At 41.4% G+C, this 19910-nt stretch overlaps 1 protein-coding gene across 6 annotated transcripts in view; it reads left to right on the top strand.

Annotated features, from left to right (window-relative positions):
* DZIP1 (DAZ interacting zinc finger protein 1) overlaps nucleotides 1–19910 on the top strand; it is a 63799-nt gene that overhangs the window by 14327 nt on the left and 29562 nt on the right. For all 6 annotated transcript variants that reach the window (XM_025364384.1, XM_025364385.1, XM_025364382.1 and 3 more), the window contains 6 exons: nucleotides 135–259; nucleotides 5311–5472; nucleotides 7783–7920; nucleotides 10492–10554; nucleotides 17836–17976; nucleotides 18521–18569. In XM_025364384.1, the coding sequence (XP_025220169.1) occupies nucleotides 135–259; nucleotides 5311–5472; nucleotides 7783–7920; nucleotides 10492–10554; nucleotides 17836–17976; nucleotides 18521–18569 (678 nt within the window). The remainder of the gene's footprint in view (nucleotides 1–134; nucleotides 260–5310; nucleotides 5473–7782; nucleotides 7921–10491; nucleotides 10555–17835; nucleotides 17977–18520; nucleotides 18570–19910) is intronic.

Below are 19910 nucleotides of genomic sequence, written 5' to 3'. Positions count from 1 at the left end.
GTGGCATGAAACAAATAATCTTATCCCAAGTAAGAGAACGGTTTCCTTTGTGTTATCAACAGGACTGTACCCCATAAGTGTCCAGGTACATTTGGTAAGAGATGGTGTTTTAACACGATTTTCTGTTGCAACAGAGTATCAGAAAAATGCACAGATTGAGAAGCTCCGGAGTGAGATCGTCGTATTGAAGGAAGAGCTACAGCTCACCAGGTCTGAGCTAGAGGCTGCACACCATGCCAGTGCGGTCAGATTCTCCAAGGTACCGGCAGAATTCTGTGGTATTTTAATTACAATTAACTGTATGTAATTCAATTATGCCATGGACTCTCATAAACAGAGGACACTTAAGAGTTTGTAGCACTTGACAAGATGATTGCATTTTTTATTGCCATAGTAGTATCTTACTACAAAGCACATCACTGGAAATATATTTCTCTATTTTTCAAAAGCCTTTTAGAAAATTGAGGTGGAATTCATATAACACACAATTAACTTTCTACAATTTTGCTTAAAACAGAAGTCTGACACTTCTAATATCTCACTGGGCTAAAGTCAAGGTGTCAGGAGGACCATGTGCCTTGGTAGAAGCTGTAGAACAGAATATTTCTTGCTTATTTGGTTGCTGGCAGAGTTCAGTTCCTGGCAGGTGTAGGCCAGAGGTCTACACTTTCTTCCAGGCTGCCCACTGAGGGAGGGCTGCTCTTAATTTCCTTGTGAGGCTACCCATACTCCTGGGCTCCTGACCCTCTTCCTCCATACTCAAGGCCACCAACAGAGGATTGAGTCTTCCTCATGTTCCGATCTGTTGCCTTTTCTCTTTTTTCCCATCTGTGTTACCCATGTGTCAGGCCGTTTGGTGCTTGGAATTACTTGTTCAGAGATACTTGGGTTGATGAAGGGCCCAAGAGGAAAGAGGCCCATGATTCATTGAGTTCTGACTTCTGTGGGTCACTGTGGGTACACCGTGGGTACCACGCATGCCATTATTGATCCAACAGAGGGTTGACCTTGATGTACCTAATGGAGAGAGTAAGGCCATCAAAGAGCGTTTATTTCCTTGTCACTGTTGGAGTGACAGTGTGCTCAGTTCTTCCTTGTTTCCCCCATGGGGACAGGAAGCCTGTGACAGGAAGTGTGACTTTCTAGGGAAAACAGCAGTCATTTCACAGAATCATTGACAGAGCCCTCTGTCTTGCACATAGGCTCACTCTTTTTAAACTGTAATATACCTGTAATGTAAAATTTATCATTTTAACTATTTTTTAAGTGTACAGTTCAGTAGTGTTGAGTGTATTCACATTGTTACGGCCAATCTCCAGAACTGTTTTATATTGAAAAACTGAAACTACCCATTAAACAACAGTGCTCCCCTCCCACCTCCTTCCAGCTACTTTCCCTCTCTGTGATTTTGCCTGCTCTAGATACCTCATATGAATAGAAGTGTAGAGTATTTGTCTTTTTGTCATCACGGGCTTATTTTACTGATAATATCCTCAAGGTTTATCTATGTTGCAGTGTGTGTCAGCATTTCCTTCCTTTTTCAGGCTGAATAATAGTTGATGGTATATGTCTGTATACCACATTTTGCTTATTCGTTCATCTGTTGTTGGACACTTGGGTTGCTTCCACTTCTTATCTATTATGACTGATGCTACTATGAACAAGGGTGTACCAACATCTCTTTTAGGCAATCATTTTACAGTGTACAATCCAGTAGCATTTAGTGTATTCACAATATTGTGCAACCACCATTTCTCTAGTTTCAAAACTCAACACCCCAGAAAAATAACCCATACCCATTAAATAATCACTCGTACTACCCTCATCCCCTGGTAACCATGAATCTTTTTATGTCTATGAATTTTCCTATTCGGTATATATCTTTTAAAAAAATCTGTAGACCAGGTATAGTGGCTCACAACTGTAATCCCAGTATTTTGGGAGGCCAAGACGGGAGGATTGCTCGAGTCCAGGAGTTAAGATCAGTCTGTGCAACATGGTGAGACCCTGTCTCTACAAAAAATTAAAAAATTAGTTGAGTATGGTGGCATGTGCTTGTGGTCCCAGCTACTCAGGAGGCTGAGGAGGGAGGAAGATGGCTTGAGTCCAGGAAGTCAAGGCTGCAGTGAGCTGTGTTCACACCACTGCACCCCATTTGGCTACAGAATGAGACCTTATCTGAAAAAAAAAAAAGTAATATGTGACCTTTTGTGTCTGGCTTTTTTCAGTTAGCATAATGTTTTAAGGTTCATCTAAGTTGTAACATGTATCAGTACTTTTTGTCTTGCTGACTAGTATTCCATTGTATGTATGTATGTATACGTAATTTGTTTATCCAGTCATCCATTGGTGGACATTTGGTTCATTTTCACCTTTTGGCTCCAATGAATAATGCTACTATAAACATTCATGTGGCAGTTTCTATGTGGGCATATGTTTTCATTTTTCTTGATTATATACTTAGGAGTGGAATTGCTGAGTCATATGGTAGTTTTATGTCTAACTTTCTCAGGAACCACCAAACTGTCTTCCATAGTAGCTGTACCATTTTACATTTTCACCAGTAATGTTCATATTTCTCCACATCCTCATTAATACTTGTTATACTTTTCTGTTTTCTTAATTAAAGCCATCCTATTGGGTGGGTGGGAAGTGGTATCTCATCAGGTTTTGATTTGTATTTCCTTAACAACCATTATATTGAACATCTCTTCATGCTTATTGTCCATTTGTATATATTTTATTTGGAGAAATGTCTATTCAAGTCCTTTGCCCATTTGTTTAAATTGAATTGTTTGCCTTTTTTGTTGAGCTGTATGAGTTCTTTATATACTCTAATAGTTTCATCACTTTAGCTCTTATATTTAGGTCATTGATCCATTTTGAGTTAATTTTTGCATACAGATTGAGAGAGGGGCCCAACTTTATACTTTTGCATGTGATTTGTCCAGTTGTCTCAGTGCCAATTATTCAGGAGACTATTCTTTTTTCATTGAATGTTCTTAACACCCTTGTTGAAAATCAGTTGACCCTAGATGTTTGGGTTTATCTCTGGATTCTCAATTCCATTCCACTAGTCTATATATCTGTCTTGATGCCAATATCACACAACTTTGATTACTGTAGCTTTGTAGTAGACTTTGAGATTGATAAGTGTGCATCTTCCAACTTTGTTTTTCTTTTTCAATATTGTTTTGGTTATTTGTGGCCTCTTACAGTTTCATGTGAAATTGAGGATTGGCTTTTCCATTTCTGCAAATAAGGTTATTGAAATGGGATTACACTGAATCTCTTGATTGCTTAGCAGAGTATTGCCATTTTAACCATATTGAATCTACCTATCCATGAACATGGGATGCCTTTCCATTTATTTAGGTGTTCTTCAATTTTTACAACAAACTTTTACAATTTTCAGTGTGCAAGTCTTTCACTTTTTAGGTTACATTTATTTCTAGGTATTTTATTCTTTGGGATGCTATTATAAATGGAATTGTTTTCTTAATTTCTTTCTTGGATTGTTCATTGCTGGTATGTAGAAATACAACTGCTTTTTGCATGTTGACCTTGTACTCTGCAACTTTGCTGAATTTGTTTATTACTTTAGTAGTTTCTTGTGTATTCTATTTTCTTTAAATAGCTGGTAGAATTCACCAGTAAAACCATCTGGTCCTGGACGTTTCCTTTTTAGGAGGTTGTTGATTACTAACTCTATCTGTTTACTTACTGAAAGTCTATTGAAATTTCCTTTGTCTTGGGTCAGTCTGGTAATTTATGTAGGAATTTGTCCATTTCACCTAGATTATGCAATTTATTGGTGTACAACTGTTCATTATATTCTCTTACAATCCTTTTAATTTCTCTAAGATTGGTAGTCATGTCCTCACTTTCATTTCTTAGTCAAGGTAGCTAAAAATTTGTCAGTTTTGTTGATCTTTGCAAAGAACCAAATTTTGACTTCATCTATTCTCTGTATTACTTTCCTGTTCTTTGCTTTATCTTTGCTCTAATTTTCATAATTTTTTTCTTTCTGTTGCCTTTGAGTTTGGTTTGCTCATCTTTTTCTAGCTAGGTTATTTATTTAATATTTTTCTTCTTCTTCTATATTTGTTTTTTGGAGATAGAATCTCTCTCTGTTGCCCAGGCTGGAGTACAGTGGCACAATCACAGCTCAATGCAGCCTTGACCTCCCCATTCCAAGTGGTCCTCCTACCTCAGCCTCCTAAGTAGCTGGGGTTACAGGCACATACCACCATACCTGGCTAATTTTTTTTTTTTTTAATTTTTGGTAGAGATGAGGTCTCACAATGTTTCCCAGGATGGTCTCAAACTCTTGAGATCAAGTGATCCTCCCACCATGGCCTCCCAAAGTGTTGGGAATACGGGCGTAGTCATCACATCTGGCCCTTTCTTCTTTTTAAATGTAGGCTCTTACAGCTATAAATTTCTTTCTGAGCACTGATTTGGCTGCATCTCATGAATTTTGGTATGTTATGTTTTCATTTTCATTAACCTCACAGTATCTTCCAATTTCCCTAGTGAGTTTTTCTTTAACCCATTGGTTGTTTAAGAGCGTGTTGTTTAATTTCCACGTATTTGCTAATTTTCCAGTTCCCTTCTGTTACTGATTTCTGGCTTCTATTGTGATCAGAGAAGATTCTTTACATGATTTTGATCTTTTTAAATCTGAGAAACACTTTATGGACTAAAAAAAGGTCTTCCTGGTGAATATTCCATGTGCACTGAAGAAGAATGCATATTCTGCTGTCGTTGGGTACAGAGTTCTATATATGTGTGTTGGGGCTAGTTGGCATATAGTGTTGTTCAAGTTCTCAATTTAGATTTGAAAAATCCTGAAGGTCATTGAGAAATCAAGTGCTAACCTTGAATCTAGCTCCTATAAATCTGAATTTGTATTTTCTGGTGGTGGGATGGAGTTATGCTACCCAAATTGTTATGGTGTCAAGAAATGTTCTTTTATTGCTCAATATATGTTTTCTTTAAAGTATATTTACATTTTATAGATTATGGTATGACTTTTATACAAGTTCACAGAACACAAAAAGCTGGAGGCCTCGGGCCTCTCTGTTGTTATTTTAAGGGATGTAAGGACAAGAGGATTCTGTGTGCTGCCTTTAGTTTAGAAAAATCTTTGTGCACAGACCTGCCATGATAGGAAATGTTATTACAAGCCCAACTGAAATAAGCAATACTAGCTAACATTTTTGAAGTGATGCTATGAACTTTTATTTTAAATATTGCTTATTTTCTTCAGACCAGAACTTTTAAAGCTGTGTATTAAAATAATTTCAGGAATATGAAATGCAAAAAACAAAAGAGGAAGACTTTTTGAAGTTATTTGATAGGTGGAAAGAAGAAGAAAAGGAGAAACTAGTTGATGAAATGGAAAAAGTCAAGGAAATGTTTATGAAGGAATTTAAAGAATTAACTTCAAAGAATTCAGCATTAGAATATGTAAGTATTAAACCTAGAAGTTCTTATGGTATTGATTGCCTTGAGAGGTGGTGTTAGGATGGCATTAAGGCCAGGGGATCCAGCAGTTACTTTACGGTACCCTGGTGCAGACATTCTTCTCCCCAAGAGTCTTGAGGGAGGCATAGAGGCGACAGAGTGAGTCAGAGGTGTTTTGCTGAGAATGGGAGCTTTGGCCTTAAACTCCAGTGCAGAACACTCGTGGTGAGATATAGAAGACCCTCTTCTATGAAGGTCCCTCGTTTCTTATCTGGTTAGGTTAGCCTTGAACTGTAAACTCCTCCCTGAGTTTTGGAACTTTCCACTGTCCAGTGGGAATGGAAGAAAGCAGACCCAGAAAGACTAAGAACCCTTGCCAGGCCCCCTCCTCAACCCAGGCCCGGGTAGGATCTCTAAAGCAAGCAAGTTATGGCTAAATGAGCCCCTCTCCCTTATGGGAACAGCCCTGGTCCATACAGCCCTGGCCTCATGCGTAGATGATACCTGAGCTGCTTCTTTAGAAAGAAGCAGCCAATCCATCAGTGTCCTCCTGCTAAGAATTCTAAGCTCCCTGGTTAGATTTGACGTGACTCTTCTTTGGGGAAAAGGTAGAAAGGAAGGGAGCTGAGCAAAGGTCCTTGAGCTCCCTCTAGGGGCCAACAAGTTTTATGAACAAAAATAGAGAGATTTTTGGAATTCACCTGAGGGCTTTCCTAAAACTCTTTAAACTCTAGCATGAGGTTTGGTGAACGATGGCCCATGAACCAAGTCCAGCATACCACCTGATTTTGAATGGCCTGTGACATAAGAATAGTTTTTACATTTTTACTTTTTATTTTTTTTGAGACAGAGTCTCTGTCACCCAGTCTGGAGGGTAGCGGCACAATCTTGGCTCACTGCAACCTCTGCCTCCTGGGTTCAAGTGAGTCTCGTGCCTCAGCCTCCTGAGTAGCTGGGGTTACAGGCACATGCCACCACACCCAGCTAATTTTTGTATTTTTGGTAGAGACAATTTCACCATGTTGGCCAGGATGGTCTCAAACTCCTGGCCTCAAGTGATCCTCCCACTTGGGCCTCCCAAAGTGCTGGGATTACATGTGTGAGCCATTGTGCCCAGCCAGCTTTTACATTTTTAAAATGTTGGAAAAAAAGAAGACTATTTTGTGACACAGGAAAATTTCATTAAAGTTCACATTTCAGTGTCATGAGTGAAGTTGTATTGAAACACAGCCATGTTTGGTAATTTACGTGCTGTCGGTGGCATTTTTGTGCAGGAGTGGTATAGTTGAATGTTTTGTCTGAGACCTCGTGTTATGAATCTACATGATTTATAACTGTTGCTATTGAGCTTGGCTACCTGGCTGAGGTAGTGTTTGTCAGGTTTGTCCACCAAAGAATTTCTCTTTTTTCCTCCTTTCCCTGCTGTCCTTTCTGAAATGAAGTCACTATGAGCAGCCTACACTGAGGAGAGGAGAAGTGCGCTCCCCTATCCTTTTGTTTTTGAAGTTAACATGTTACCTTCTGTGGTTTTCTGAGGGTTTTTGCCATGAGTAACATGAGGAACAACATCAAAAGAAAAGGGTAAAATTAAAACGTTATGTCCCTAATGGATTTACTGATGTGGTCCCTGGACAGTGTTGGCCTCTCACTAAACTAGCTTAAGAACCAGGTGCATTCAGTTCTTCTGTTTCTGGTGCCTATTAAGTGCCCATAAAAAATTTTAAGCCCCAGCTGGGCCTGATGGCTCACACCTGTAATCCCAGCACCTTGGGAAGCTGAGGTAGGCAGATTGTTGTATAAGCCCAGGAGTTTGAGACCAGCCTGGGCAACATGGCAAAACCCTGTCTCTACAAAAAAAAATACAAAAATTAGCCAGGTGTGATGGTGCACGCCTGTAGTCCCAGCTACCTGGGGGAGGGGGGTGCGGGCTGAGGTGGAAGGATTGCTTGAACCCAGGGGTTGAGGTTGCAGTGAGCCATGATCATATCACTGCACTCTAGCCTGGGCAACAGAATGAGACCCTGTCTCAAAAAAAAAAAAAAAAAAAAAAATAGACTCATTTAAGATTAGAAAGTTAGATTTTCCTTCCCCTTTTTTCACCCTGTACATATTCTGATAGGAAGACCAGCAAGCAGTAGAAACAAACCAGTAAAACCACAGGGAAGCAGAAGTGGGAGAAGCTTCCAAGAGCATCCAGGAGCATCCAAGAGGGCAGTCAGATTTAAAACACAGCTACGTGCTCCCTGATTTTATTCTCCGTTTCAGTCTTATAAAAGTCTAACTGTAGTACTGAGCTTGAATTTTATCTTATAGCAACTGTCAGAAATCCAGAAGTCCAATATGCAGATCAAGTCCAACATAGGCACATTAAAAGATGCACACGAGTTTAAAGAAGACCGTTCTCCATATCCCCAGGATTTCCATAATGTCATGCAGCTTCTTGATAGTCAGGTACGTGCAAGTGGGTGACAGCTGCAGTGGATGCCTTTCTTTTTCTTAGCGAAGTAATTTACAGTGAGTGTCATCTGCAGAAAAAGTGTGTGTCTTTTTCAGTAACCATGAAAGTGACTAGCTCTTATTTTTCTCCTGCAACATGCCTTAAGTCATAAGAGGTGTTTGTTACACACTTGCTGTTGGAAAATAGCATACACAACAGTTGGCAAAACTGTTTTGTTTCTTCTCTCCATAAAATCAATTTGAATTGGTTAGTATAACCTAACTATTCATTTTTCATCTTTCAGATGTACCTTTCAATTTCAAAAGGCGTAGAAGGGCATATTGAAGCACCAGATTTAGTTTTAGAGTTTAAATATACTGCTAATTGTATTTTTAGTAGAAATGGAGTTTCACCATATTGGCCAGGCTGGTTTCCTGACCTCAGGTGATCCACCCACCTTGGCTTAATTAGCTGGATGTGGTTGCAGATGCCTGTAATCCCAGCTACTTGGAGGGCTGAGGCAGGAGAATTGCTTGAACCCAGGAGGCAGAGGTTGCAGTGAGCTGAGATCACAGCATTGCACTCCAGCCTGGGCAACAAGAGTGACACTCAGTCTCAAACAAAATATATATATATATGTGTGTGTGTGTGTGTGTATATATTTATGTGTGTATGTATATATATACGTGTGTGTATATGTGTATGTGTATATATACGTGTGTGTGTATGTATATACACACACGCACACACATACACGTGTATATATACATACACACATATATATACACACACATATATACGTATACACACACACATACAGACACACACACAGCTAACTGGCCAAGATCTCTTACATTTATGAGACAATCACTTTTATTTGGAAGTGAACTTCTGTAATCAGCACAATCTTCATCATGGCTATTTTGGTCACAGCGGTTTAGGGGAACAATTTTTTTTAAACTAGGAAGAAAATAGAGATGAGAGCTTATGAATTCAGGATTTTTTTAAAAAGCCTGGGTCATTCTAAAAAAGGTAAGTGGACTTTGGAAATAGGGATCACTGCTTCTTGCTTCAGTGCTCACATCTTTCCTCCCCTACCCAAATCTACGTGCTCCACTGCAGTCAGGCTGACCATGTCCCTGTCCTGTCTGAAGTCCTTCAGTGACCCTTATTCTGGACTTCCCACCAGCTTGCAGGGTCCTTTGGGTTCTGATCCCTGGGACATCTTTCTCTGTTCTTTGCTTTCCTGGCACTCCAGCGGCCCAGCAGCCCATGCCTCTGAGAACATGGCCTTCTGTCTTCTTCCTCAGCTCTGGCTTCCTTCCTGCCTGTCCTGCAGCTCCCAGTTTTCGGGACCTGTCTTTTACTCATTCTTTAGTATTCAGCCAGGGGGGCAGGTACCACTTTCAGAAAGTTCTCCTGAGCCTCTAGGCTATAGCATTTCTGTAGTCCCTAAGTGGGACCTGATCACATACACATTGTATGTGGATTCTCCATGGCTGTGTCTACTCACCTCCCATGCAGAGCAGGGCCTGTCTCTTAATCTTCTTTTAGCCTACCAGTGGCCATCCAGCGAGGTGCCTGGTATATGGTAGGAAACCAGGAGCTGTGTCCTGAACCGAACTGTTGACATCTGCTTCCAGCAGGCTGGAAACTACAGCTGGTCACTCATGAACTGAAGGACATGGTTCTAAAATCCTAAGGTCCCACCTAAATTTCTTCTATTTCTGTCCTGTGAGTTGTGTTGTCAGTTCAGAACCCATGGCCTCAGAAACCTTGGTGTTTCCTTTTGGCCTCTTAGGTTGGCAAACTAGCACCTACTTTTGTAAATAAAGTGTTACTGGCTATGTCCCAGTAACATTTTATGAGTGCTAGTTCATTTACATCTTATCCATGGCTGTTGTCCCAATACAGTTGTGGGATGACGCAGCTGTATTGTGTTGTGTTGTGACCAAGTTGTTTGGCCCCCAGAGCCTATGATATTTACTATTAGCTCCTTACTCAAAAATTTTTGCTGACCCCTGCCTTATGGCATAAGATTAAAACCAGATGCAAATGTATTTAAGCATTTTTGACTGTGTATATTCTAAAAAATACCAGCTGTATTAGTCTGTTCTCACACTGCTACAAAGAACCACCTAAGACTGGGTAATTTATAAAGAAAAGAGGTTTAATTGACTCACAGTTCCATAGGCTGTACAGGAGGCATGGCTGGGGAGGCCTTAGGAAACTTACAATCATGGCAGAAGGACAAAGGGGAAGCAAGCATGTCTTAAGATGGTGGAGCCAGGAGAGAGAGAGCGAAGAGGGAAGTGCTACACACTTTTAAACAACCAGATCTTGTGAGAACTCACTATCATGAGAACAGCAAGGGGGACATCCACCCCCATGATTCAATCATCTCCCACCAGGCCCTTCCTCCAACACATGAGATTTGAGTGGGGACAGAGAGCCAAACTATTTCACTAGCTAAAATTTTACCAGATAGATAGTTGGGTTTCATAGGTATTCACTAAAAAGGAAGCTTCCATATTGCATAGATCTCATTGTTACAGTTGTACATAAATTATTCTTTTATTTTGTAGGAAAGCAAATGGACAGCTCGAGTTCAAGCTATTCATCAAGAACACAAGAAAGAGAAGGGTCGGGTAAGGTTAAGAAACCAATGGCTTAAAGTGGGCCATGTTTTAAAGGAATATTTGCTTTTCTTTTTCATAAACATAATATTTGTCCACTTAATAACATTTGGGGAGAAATGTGTAGCAAAATTAAAATTACCTATAATTCTAACACGAACAATAACCACTGCTACTACTTTCTTATAATTTGTTTCAGTTTTCTTTTATGCATTTCTGTAAGTGTAGAACCTCATATATACATAGCTTTACAACATTTGAATTATGTTTTATAGGTTTGTACACTTTTCACTTTATATATCATAGACCTTTCCTAAGTTTTAAAGTATTCTTCAAAATCATGACTTTTAATGATGTCATGATGATCTTATTGGATGTATCATAAGTTACGTAATCATTTCTTCATTGTCAAACACATATTTCTGATTTTTTTGCATCACAGAACTGCAATGTAAGTAATTTTTTAAAAAGGCAAGAACTGTTTACATTAAAATCACTTTAATGAAAACAAGCTTTTAATTATGACACTGATTCTCTTTCACCTGAGTACATCAGAAATTTAAGTGTTAAAATGTGTTTACACTAGTGCAAAACATCTAAAGTAGATGTATTTGAGAAGATCTTAAAATAGGAAAACTTCTGTTTATTTTTTCACTTGAAATTGTATTTTGTACCTTAGTATTTCTTGTAGATCTTTTCTGAATGGAAAAAATGTTTCCTCTTTTGCACATTTTCTAATATTACCTTTCTTAGTAGAATATTAAACAACAAAAGATCATATAATATATATGTGTATAATTGCTAGGATGAAGTGTGTTCAGATGATCAAAAAATTTATCAGCTTATATTTCTCCAAAGTGGAACAAATACTGAGGAAGATGGGGGTAAAAAAGAAACTGTGAACAGTACTAGAGCCAAACTAAAGCAAAGCAAACAAAAACTAAAAATATTTCACAAAACATCTGCAGTTCTTGAGGAACTTCGATGGGAAAGTTAGACATTAATCTACCTTTAAGATTGTATCATTTCCAGAAAATGAAATAGGAACCACTATTTTTCCTCTATTCCATTTATAATATCATTTCATCATGCAAATTTATAGTGATAATACACAGACATAAAACCAATATACATATCTATATACATACACATATACAGTATATTGAAAATTGTATCACTGATGTGGCAGTTCAATTTAGGAGATATTTACTGAGCATCTGCTATGTACTACACTTTATAAGGCTAAAAAGAGGTGTGGAACAATGCCTGCCCTCAGACTGCTTACAGTACAAAAGGAGAGTAGGAGTGAGGCTACAGATACGGGAATCAGGATGGGATAAATGCAGAGTACCCTAGGGACTGAACGGAGAGAGTTTCTTGAAGTGGGGTTAGGGCTGTGTGTGGATCATGCCCATGTTTACTTCTTCAGCCTAAACAACTCTTCTGAGTTCCAGATTAGGTAGCCAGCTTGTACTCGACATCTCCATGGGCTTCTCAAGTGCAACATGCCTAAGATGAAGTTCTTGGGTTTGTTCCCCAGACGTGGCAAATGTCACCCTCGTTCCTCCAGATGCTCATCTTGATTCCACCTTTCTCTCTCAATCCCCGAGTCCAGGCTGTCTGCAGGGCTCGCTCTATGGAACCAGTTCTTCTGTTTCCTGTTGCCTCTAGCACTAACTAAGCCTCCATTTCTGAATGGGCCCCAGGGTGGGTCTTCTCAATTCCAGCCTTCCCCTTCCTTAGTTTGCTCTCCACAGAGCCAGAAAAATAACCTGGCTGCTGGCCACCATTCTAGCCTCAGCCTGACCACCCTCCCCGCTCCCGGAACCTCCTCTTTCCAGCTACGATTCTAATTCTAATTCTGCTAACTTCTAGAACATTCTGGCCTTTTCCTTTTTTATACCTGGTTGTCATTGTTGGGAAGTCCTTCCGCTTTCTCTTCACATGGCTACCTCCTTGCCCTCGGTATGAGTTTTCTATTCTGTGTAGCAAATGACCACAAATTGAGTGGGTGAAAATGGCATGTATTTCTCTTCTCAATGTATAGGAGTCCAGGCAGGGCTTGGCTGGGCTCAGGGACTCACAGGCTGCATTGAGAGTGTCAGCTGGGCTGTGTTGCTGTCTGGGGTTCCTTGTGGTTATTTGAAGGGCTGAGACTATTAGGTCCCAGAGACTACTCCTTCTCCATAGCAGTACACAGCATGACGACTTCAAGGCCAGTGAGAGTGTGTCTCTCTTGCTTACATTCTCCCCCTTCAGGAAGGGCCTGGGACTTCTTACTTTTTGTGTTTTTTTTTTTTCTTTTTGGTGGGACAGAGTCTCACTCTATTGCCCAGGCTGGAGTGCAGTGATGCCATTCTGGCTCACTGTAACCTCCGCTTCCCGGGTTCAAGTGATTCTCCTGCCTCAGCCTCCTGAATAGCTGGGATTACGCGCCACCATGCCGAGCTAATTTTTGTATTTTTAGTAGAGACAGGGTTTCATCTTGTTGGCTTGGCTGGTCTCGAGCTCCTGACCTCAGGTGATCCACCTGCCTTGGCCTCCCAAAGTATAGGGATTACAGGCGTGAGCCACCATGCCCGGCCTGGAACTTCTTTTAGGGGGCTCACCTGAATAAGACAGGCCAACACAGGATAATCTTCGTTTTCATAACCTCAAAGTCTGCAGATTTGGGACTGCAATTGCATCTCCAAAGTCCCTTCACCTTTGCCATATTCTGTGGTTGAGAAGCACAATGTTCTCTTCAGACCAAGGGACAGCATCACACAGGGGTGTACACCAGGAGTGCAACCTTGAGAGCCCCCTGAGAACCCTGCCTACCCCACTGCCTCTGGCCTCTGGGCCCTGGTCACCTGATGTCACTCTATCCAAGTAGGTAGTCCCTTTTTTTATTATTCCCATCACATCTCAAGCAGAGCTCTGAGCACTATTTTAAATAGTTTACTTGCTTATTTGTTTCCTTGTTTGTTATCTGTCTCTCCAATCATATCCTTGGCCCTCTGAGTAAAGGGCTCTATCTGTTTCGCTCTCCATTGTCTTCCCAGCATCCACTCATGTGCCTGAAATGTGGTTGGCACTCGCTACACACTTGCAGAATGAAAGTGGAAGGTAGCTAGACGTCTAGCCAGGGCATCATTCAGCCTTGTTTTCATAGTTGGAGAAAGGCTGATTGTAGGGTTCAGAAGAGGAGGGTTACCAGAGTTGTCTGGAGGTCTAAGCACCATCTTCTGTAGGGAGGACACCAGTCCAGGTTTCCACCCTGCACCTAGGGAGCTGCCCCCGTGGCAATGACTGTGTAGTTAGGACGATGGCGTTCACCTCCCAGCATATTTTATCTATGGCAGCTAAGATGCAGGATCCCAGGAGCAGTGGACGGCAGTTTCTCCGCACCACAAGTGGCTCCACTGTGCAAGGAGTGTTCTCCTTTGTCCCCCTGCATTACATGGAAGCAAAAGTGGCCCGTTCTTACCGTTCATGTCCTGGCGTCCTGGCGCTGACTCATACTGGCTCTCAACTGTGCACATTTCTCCTCATCAGGGTGTTTTGTTTTGTTTTGTTTTGAAAGCTGATTAACCAGCATACCATTGGTTTCATGGGAACATTTAGAAATAAATGGATATTTGTATTTGCCATATACTTAATCCTTCTAAGAGTTCTATGAGGTAGGTGCTGTCACCCATTTTACAGGTGAGGAAACGGGCTTAGACAGATGCTGTCTTGCCCACAGTCACTGGTATTTGAATGCAGGCCCTGTATACTCCAGGGCATACTACACTGGCTGGCCTGTCTAGCTCCAGGCACTCACCTGTGAAGCTCCCAGCTGGGAAGGAAAACAGGCAGTGACAGCTTCGAGTGGTTGCTTTTCTGTAAGAACACAGGATCTTTTCTTTGGTTGCTCTAACATGGTATTCCCTAACCAGGGATGCACTTCGGAATTATCTGAGACTGTTTTCCAAAGTACACGTGACCAGCTCCACTCCCTGAGATCTTGATTTAGTAGGTGAGTCTGGGACACATGGATTTTGGAAATAAACAAACCAAAAGCCACCCAGGCTATTCTGTTTTGGATCTATGGTTTGGACCACTGCTCTTAGATCATTAAAATCCCTACTCTTATTCTTCAGGCCATCTTTCTAGCATTGGTATTTAGGGACAGAATTCAGGTTTTTTTTATTAATCGGTGGGCCGAGGTTGGGGGCAGAGTTTTTAAATCCTGGCCCCTTTAAAGCCATCTGTATTTCAAAGCAGTTGTGGGAATTTCAGTGGCCTCTGGCTGGAATAGAAAGCGAGTTACAGTTTTTACACTTTGTCATTGTGAGTCATGATAGAGAGAAAGACTGACGGTTGTCACTGAGGAAGAAGGTGAGGCCTTTCCTGGTTTTGAGTGGGGCACACCTCAGGTACTGGGTATGTGAGGGGGATTTGTGCCACCGCTAGGCTGCACTCCTTCCTTGTCTGTTGGTTTGGCTTGTTTAGAAGCTGCTTACCTCTCCCTTCTTTTCTCTTAAACCCTAACAGAGGGGTGAATTCAATCAGGTTTAGTAATCTCTGCCTGAGACCTAACTATTAATTATTCCACATGATTGGTGCCTGCTATTCCCACAATGCACATATTGTATTTCTCTGTTTAGGGGAAGTTGCATTTGCCAACTTTCTATTGATTTACCTAGATTCTTGGCAATTTTTTTTGTTTTAAATAACATTGGTAAGAGTTCAGAGGCAGTCACAGATAAGCGATGGCATGCCCCTTTTACCCAACAGAAGACCCTTGAGAGCTTGGGAGGTTGTCAAATGGTCACATAATGAAGGAAGGGAGGATGGGGTGATGTGGACCGGTAGGGAAAAATGCGTAGTGCTTGAAATGGGATAATAGAAAATGGGCTCATGAGCTGCAAACTTCAAAATAATTTCTGGCTGTGTTTGCCTAGACCCTCTCCATTGCTCTCTCCACAAACTTAGATTTTCCCACATCTCCTTTCTTCCTGGGGCCTGGAGCAACTCACCATGTAGTTGATCAAGGCCAAGATCCTAAACCTCCATCCGGCAGCCTGGACATTTTTACTGGCTTTTCCTTCTATCTTCCAGCTCAGCGTTTCCCAGACTGCTTTGGAGGCCACTTTTCCAGGGGCCTGTAAGGATGAAAGCTCTTGGCAATGCCCTCCTTGGGAGAGGTTCTTAGTATCCACTAGGATAGGAAAGATTCTTTTTAGGTTTCACTCGGAAAATCTTTCTAGATTGGTTCCACCCAGTGTTTGTCCAGCCTCATAGGATCACGGAGATTTCAGAGGCAAAGCCATGCAGGATGCTAAGACACTGCTTTTTTTTTTTTTTTTTTTTTTTTTTTTTTTGAGACAGGGTCTTACTCTCTCGCCCGGGCTGGAGTGCAGTGGCATGAGCATAACTCACTGCAGCCCCAACCTCCTGGGGTCAAGCAACCCTTCCACCTCAGCCTCCCGAGGAACTAGAACTACAGGCTCACCCCACCACACCTAGCTTAAGTTTTAAAACTTTTTGTAGAGACAGGTCTTACTGTGTTGCCTACGCTGATCTCCAACTCCTGGACTCCAGCGATTCTCCCTCCATAGCCTCCCAAAAAAGCACCGACCTTGAAACGTGCATGTGAAAGTTTAAGTCTGGGCTCTGCCCCCTTCAGCTGTTTCAATTAGGGCCAGTGACTTTACCTTTCTAGACTTGAGTTTTCCTATCTGTACAATGGGGCCAAAACATGTGTCCGTAAAATTGTGGCGTGGACTCAACAAAATGAAGTGCATCTAGTACACAGTGAGTGTTAATTTTCTAAAAGCAAGCAAATGAGGAAATGCTGGTCTAGGTGCCCTTATATGCTTATCTCAGGCATGGATACTTCCTGCTCCTTTATTTGATCAGCATCCCCTGTCACCACTTTCAGGCCATAGACTTGGAATGTCCTTCACCCCAATTATCAAGCCTTTTTTTTAAAATTTTTTATTTTTTTGAGATAGAATCTCACTCTGTCGCCCAGGCTGGAGTGCAATGACATGATCTCAGCTCACTGCAGCCTCTGCCTCCTGGATTCAAAAATTCTCCTGCCTCAGCCTCCCGAGTAGCTGGGATTACAGGCGCCCATCACCACACCTGGCTGATTTTTGTATTTTTATTAGAGATGGGGTTTTGCCATTTTGGCCAGGCTGATCTCAAACTCCTGACCTCAAGTGATCTGCCTGCCTCGGCCTCCCAAAATGTTGGGATTACAGGCATGAGCCATGGTGCCTGACCTCAAGCGCCCCCCACTCTTTTTTTTTTTTTTTAACCTTCTCTGTTTAAACAACTACTGAAATTGCTTTAAGCACCTTTCCTTCAATTATTGAAAACAAATTCTTCTTGAATTCTTTTTGTCCAGTCTATGATCTTCCATGACATTATCTCTAAAGATGAATATATCTGTGTGTCTCTGTCCTCTGCTTCTCTCCCTTACTTTCCCTCCCTCCCTCTTTCCCTCTAATCTCCATCATCCCCCCTCTTTTTCTCAGTAAACATTTATCAGTAAACATTTCTCAGAGAACCTGCTAAGGGCCAGGGATTGGGCTAGTTTCTGGGAATATAAAATAATTAAGATGTGGCTGGGCATGGTGGCTCACACCTATAATCCCAACACTTTGGGAGGCCAAGGCGGGTGGATCGCCTGAGGTCAGGAGTTCGAGACCAGCCTGGTTAACATGGTGAAACCCCGTCTCTACTAAAAATACAACATTTAGCCAGGTGTGGTTGTGTGGGCCTGTAATCCCAGCTGCTCAGGAGGCTGAGGCAGAAAAATTGCTTGATCCCAGGAGGCAGAGGCAGCAGTGAGCCAAGATTGCTCCACTGCACTCCAGCTTGGGTGACAGAGCGAGACTCCATGTCAAAAAAAAAAAAAAAAAAATTAAGATGTGCTCTCTGGCCTAGCATGGGCCAGGTGGCATGTGAAGGACAGGACTGCAGGAAAAATTTAGTACTGAGGGTCAGAGCCACTCTGCAGGAGAAGCCTGAATCCTTTATCATTGCTCATCATGTGTTATTTCATGTTATGTGCTCTAGTTGGCTTAGCTGCTCCCAGTATCAGCATTGTCTGGGGTCATGAGCTCCCTTGGGAACACAGATGAAGCACCTAGAGCAGCCTGGGTCAGGATCTACCATGATCAAATATTTTTTCAATGGTTTGATGTGCATGGATAGCATCAGGCCAGCAAAACAGGCAGGGCACGTACCTGAAATCTGGAGAATGAAGACATTTGACATGCAGCTTACAGACAGATGCCTTTCTTAACTGTTTTTCAGCTCCTGTCACATATAGAGAAACTTCGAACCTCAATGATAGATGATCTAAATGCAAGCAATGTTTTCTACAAGAAAAGGATAGAAGAGCTAGGGCAGAGACTTCAGGAGCAGAACGAGCTGATTATAACTCAGAGACAGCAGGTATGTCTGGCGACAGTGTGGCACCATGCTTCTTTAAGCAACGCAGTCTATCTAAGAACATGTGGTTTTTACTTTAGAGCATTTGTAAGTGGTATAAGGTGAGGAAGATGGAATATTTTTCCCCTTGTGATTGCTTATAAAAGCTAGTGCAATAAAATACATTTTTAAAAGGTATTTAAAAGTAATATTTTGAAGATTTATACAGTTAAAGTTCAAAATTAATTTGATTTGAAGGTAAATAAGAATTTCATTCAGTAATTACCCTGAGAAGCAGCCAAATCCAAATGCAACTTAAAAAACTTTTTTTGTTATTTTATTTTAGACTCAAGGTGTACATGGACAGGTTTTTTACATGAATATATTGTGTAATGGTGAGGTTTGGGTAATAACTTTTGCCTCTATGCTTTTAAAGTCCACAAGCCCTATGTCCCTGGATGATTTAGTGAAAAGGTTAATTTACTAATAACAGTATCTGCGCATTATCCCATGTGTGTGTCCCTGTCTAACTTCAGACATATCACTAGAAGACTGTATTTCTTTGCAGATTAAAGACTTTACCTGTAATCCAGTAACCAGTATCAGTGAACCCAAAGGTAAGTGGATGGGATCCCGGTGCTGGCAGCGAGGGGACCTCCCCAACTGCGCTGGGCTTCAGAAGAATGTGGGCCCCACTTGTTTATGTGTGCTAAGATGGCATTCTTCTTGTTGTATTAATTTGGTAGGTTTGTCCTCTATTATTCTAATTTGAGAGATTTGTTACCACAACCCAGAAAGGTGAAGAATTTAAAAAATCTAAACTATCGCGTAGTTGTTTCATTTTTTTAATCAGAGTACTTTTAGGCACATAATACCTACTTGGGAACCATTTGCCTCTTAACTTATACACCGTAGAACAGAGTTATGTGTATAAAAGCACAGGGTCTGTTGACAGATTGAGTTCACCTGCCATCTCTGGCGCTTCATAGCTTTGTGAATCTCTGCCTCAGTTTCCTCAGCTTTATAGTAGGAATATGAATAGTGTTTCAGTCTGTTTTCTCTGCTATAATAGCATACCACAGACTGGTATTTATAAAGAAACAAAGTTTCTGGAGGCTGGGAAATCCAAGAGCATGGTGCTGACGTCTGGTGAGGGTCAACCTATGGTGCAAGGCATCACCTGGCCAGCTAATGCATGGACAGAGAAAGGAAATTGGGCCAAACTCATCTTTTAAAATCAGGAACCCACTCTCAATAACCAACCCATTCCTGCCACTATTGCCATGTAACATTGTTACAATGGCAGTTAAATTTCAACTTGTATTTTTGAGGGGACATTCAAGTCATAGCAAATAGTAACTACATCATAGGCCTGTTATGAGGATTAAATGGGATAATATACCTATTAAGCCCTCATTAAGTTAGCCATTATTATTGATATTAAGCTCTTAGTAGGCCAGGCACAGTAGCTCATGTTTGTAATCCCTGCACTTTAGGAGGCCAAGGCAGGAAGATCACTTGAGGCCAGGAGTTCAAGACTAGCCTGGACAACATAGCGAGTCCCCCTTCTCTAAAAACAAAAAATAAAAAGTGAGCTGTGCATGGTGGCAGGTACCTGTAGTCACAGCTACTCAGGAGGCTGGGGTGGAAGAATCACTCGAGCCCAGAAATTCAAGGCTGCAGTGAGCTGTGATTCCACCACTGCACTCAAGACTGGGTGACAGTTTGAGACACACATCTCTAAAAAAACAAAAACCAAAGAACTCTTAATTATTCTAAAGTGCTATAAAGGCTTGCTGCGTTTTTCTCAACTGTGGCTGTTTTGGGGTTATAGGTTTGTTCTATGCTTAGCGGGAATATGCACAACCTACTGACTGCACCAGTGATAGCCTGCCTACCTCCGTATCATTCAAGGTCTCTCTCTCTCTCTCTCTCTCTCTCTCTCTCTCTCTCTCTCT

The sequence above is a fragment of the Theropithecus gelada genome, chromosome 17, assembly GCF_003255815.1.
Source record: "Theropithecus gelada isolate Dixy chromosome 17, Tgel_1.0, whole genome shotgun sequence".
Taxonomy (NCBI): Eukaryota; Metazoa; Chordata; class Mammalia; order Primates; family Cercopithecidae; genus Theropithecus; species Theropithecus gelada.
Note: the sequence above shows the minus strand (reverse complement) of the source record. Positions and strands in the feature narration are given on the sequence as shown.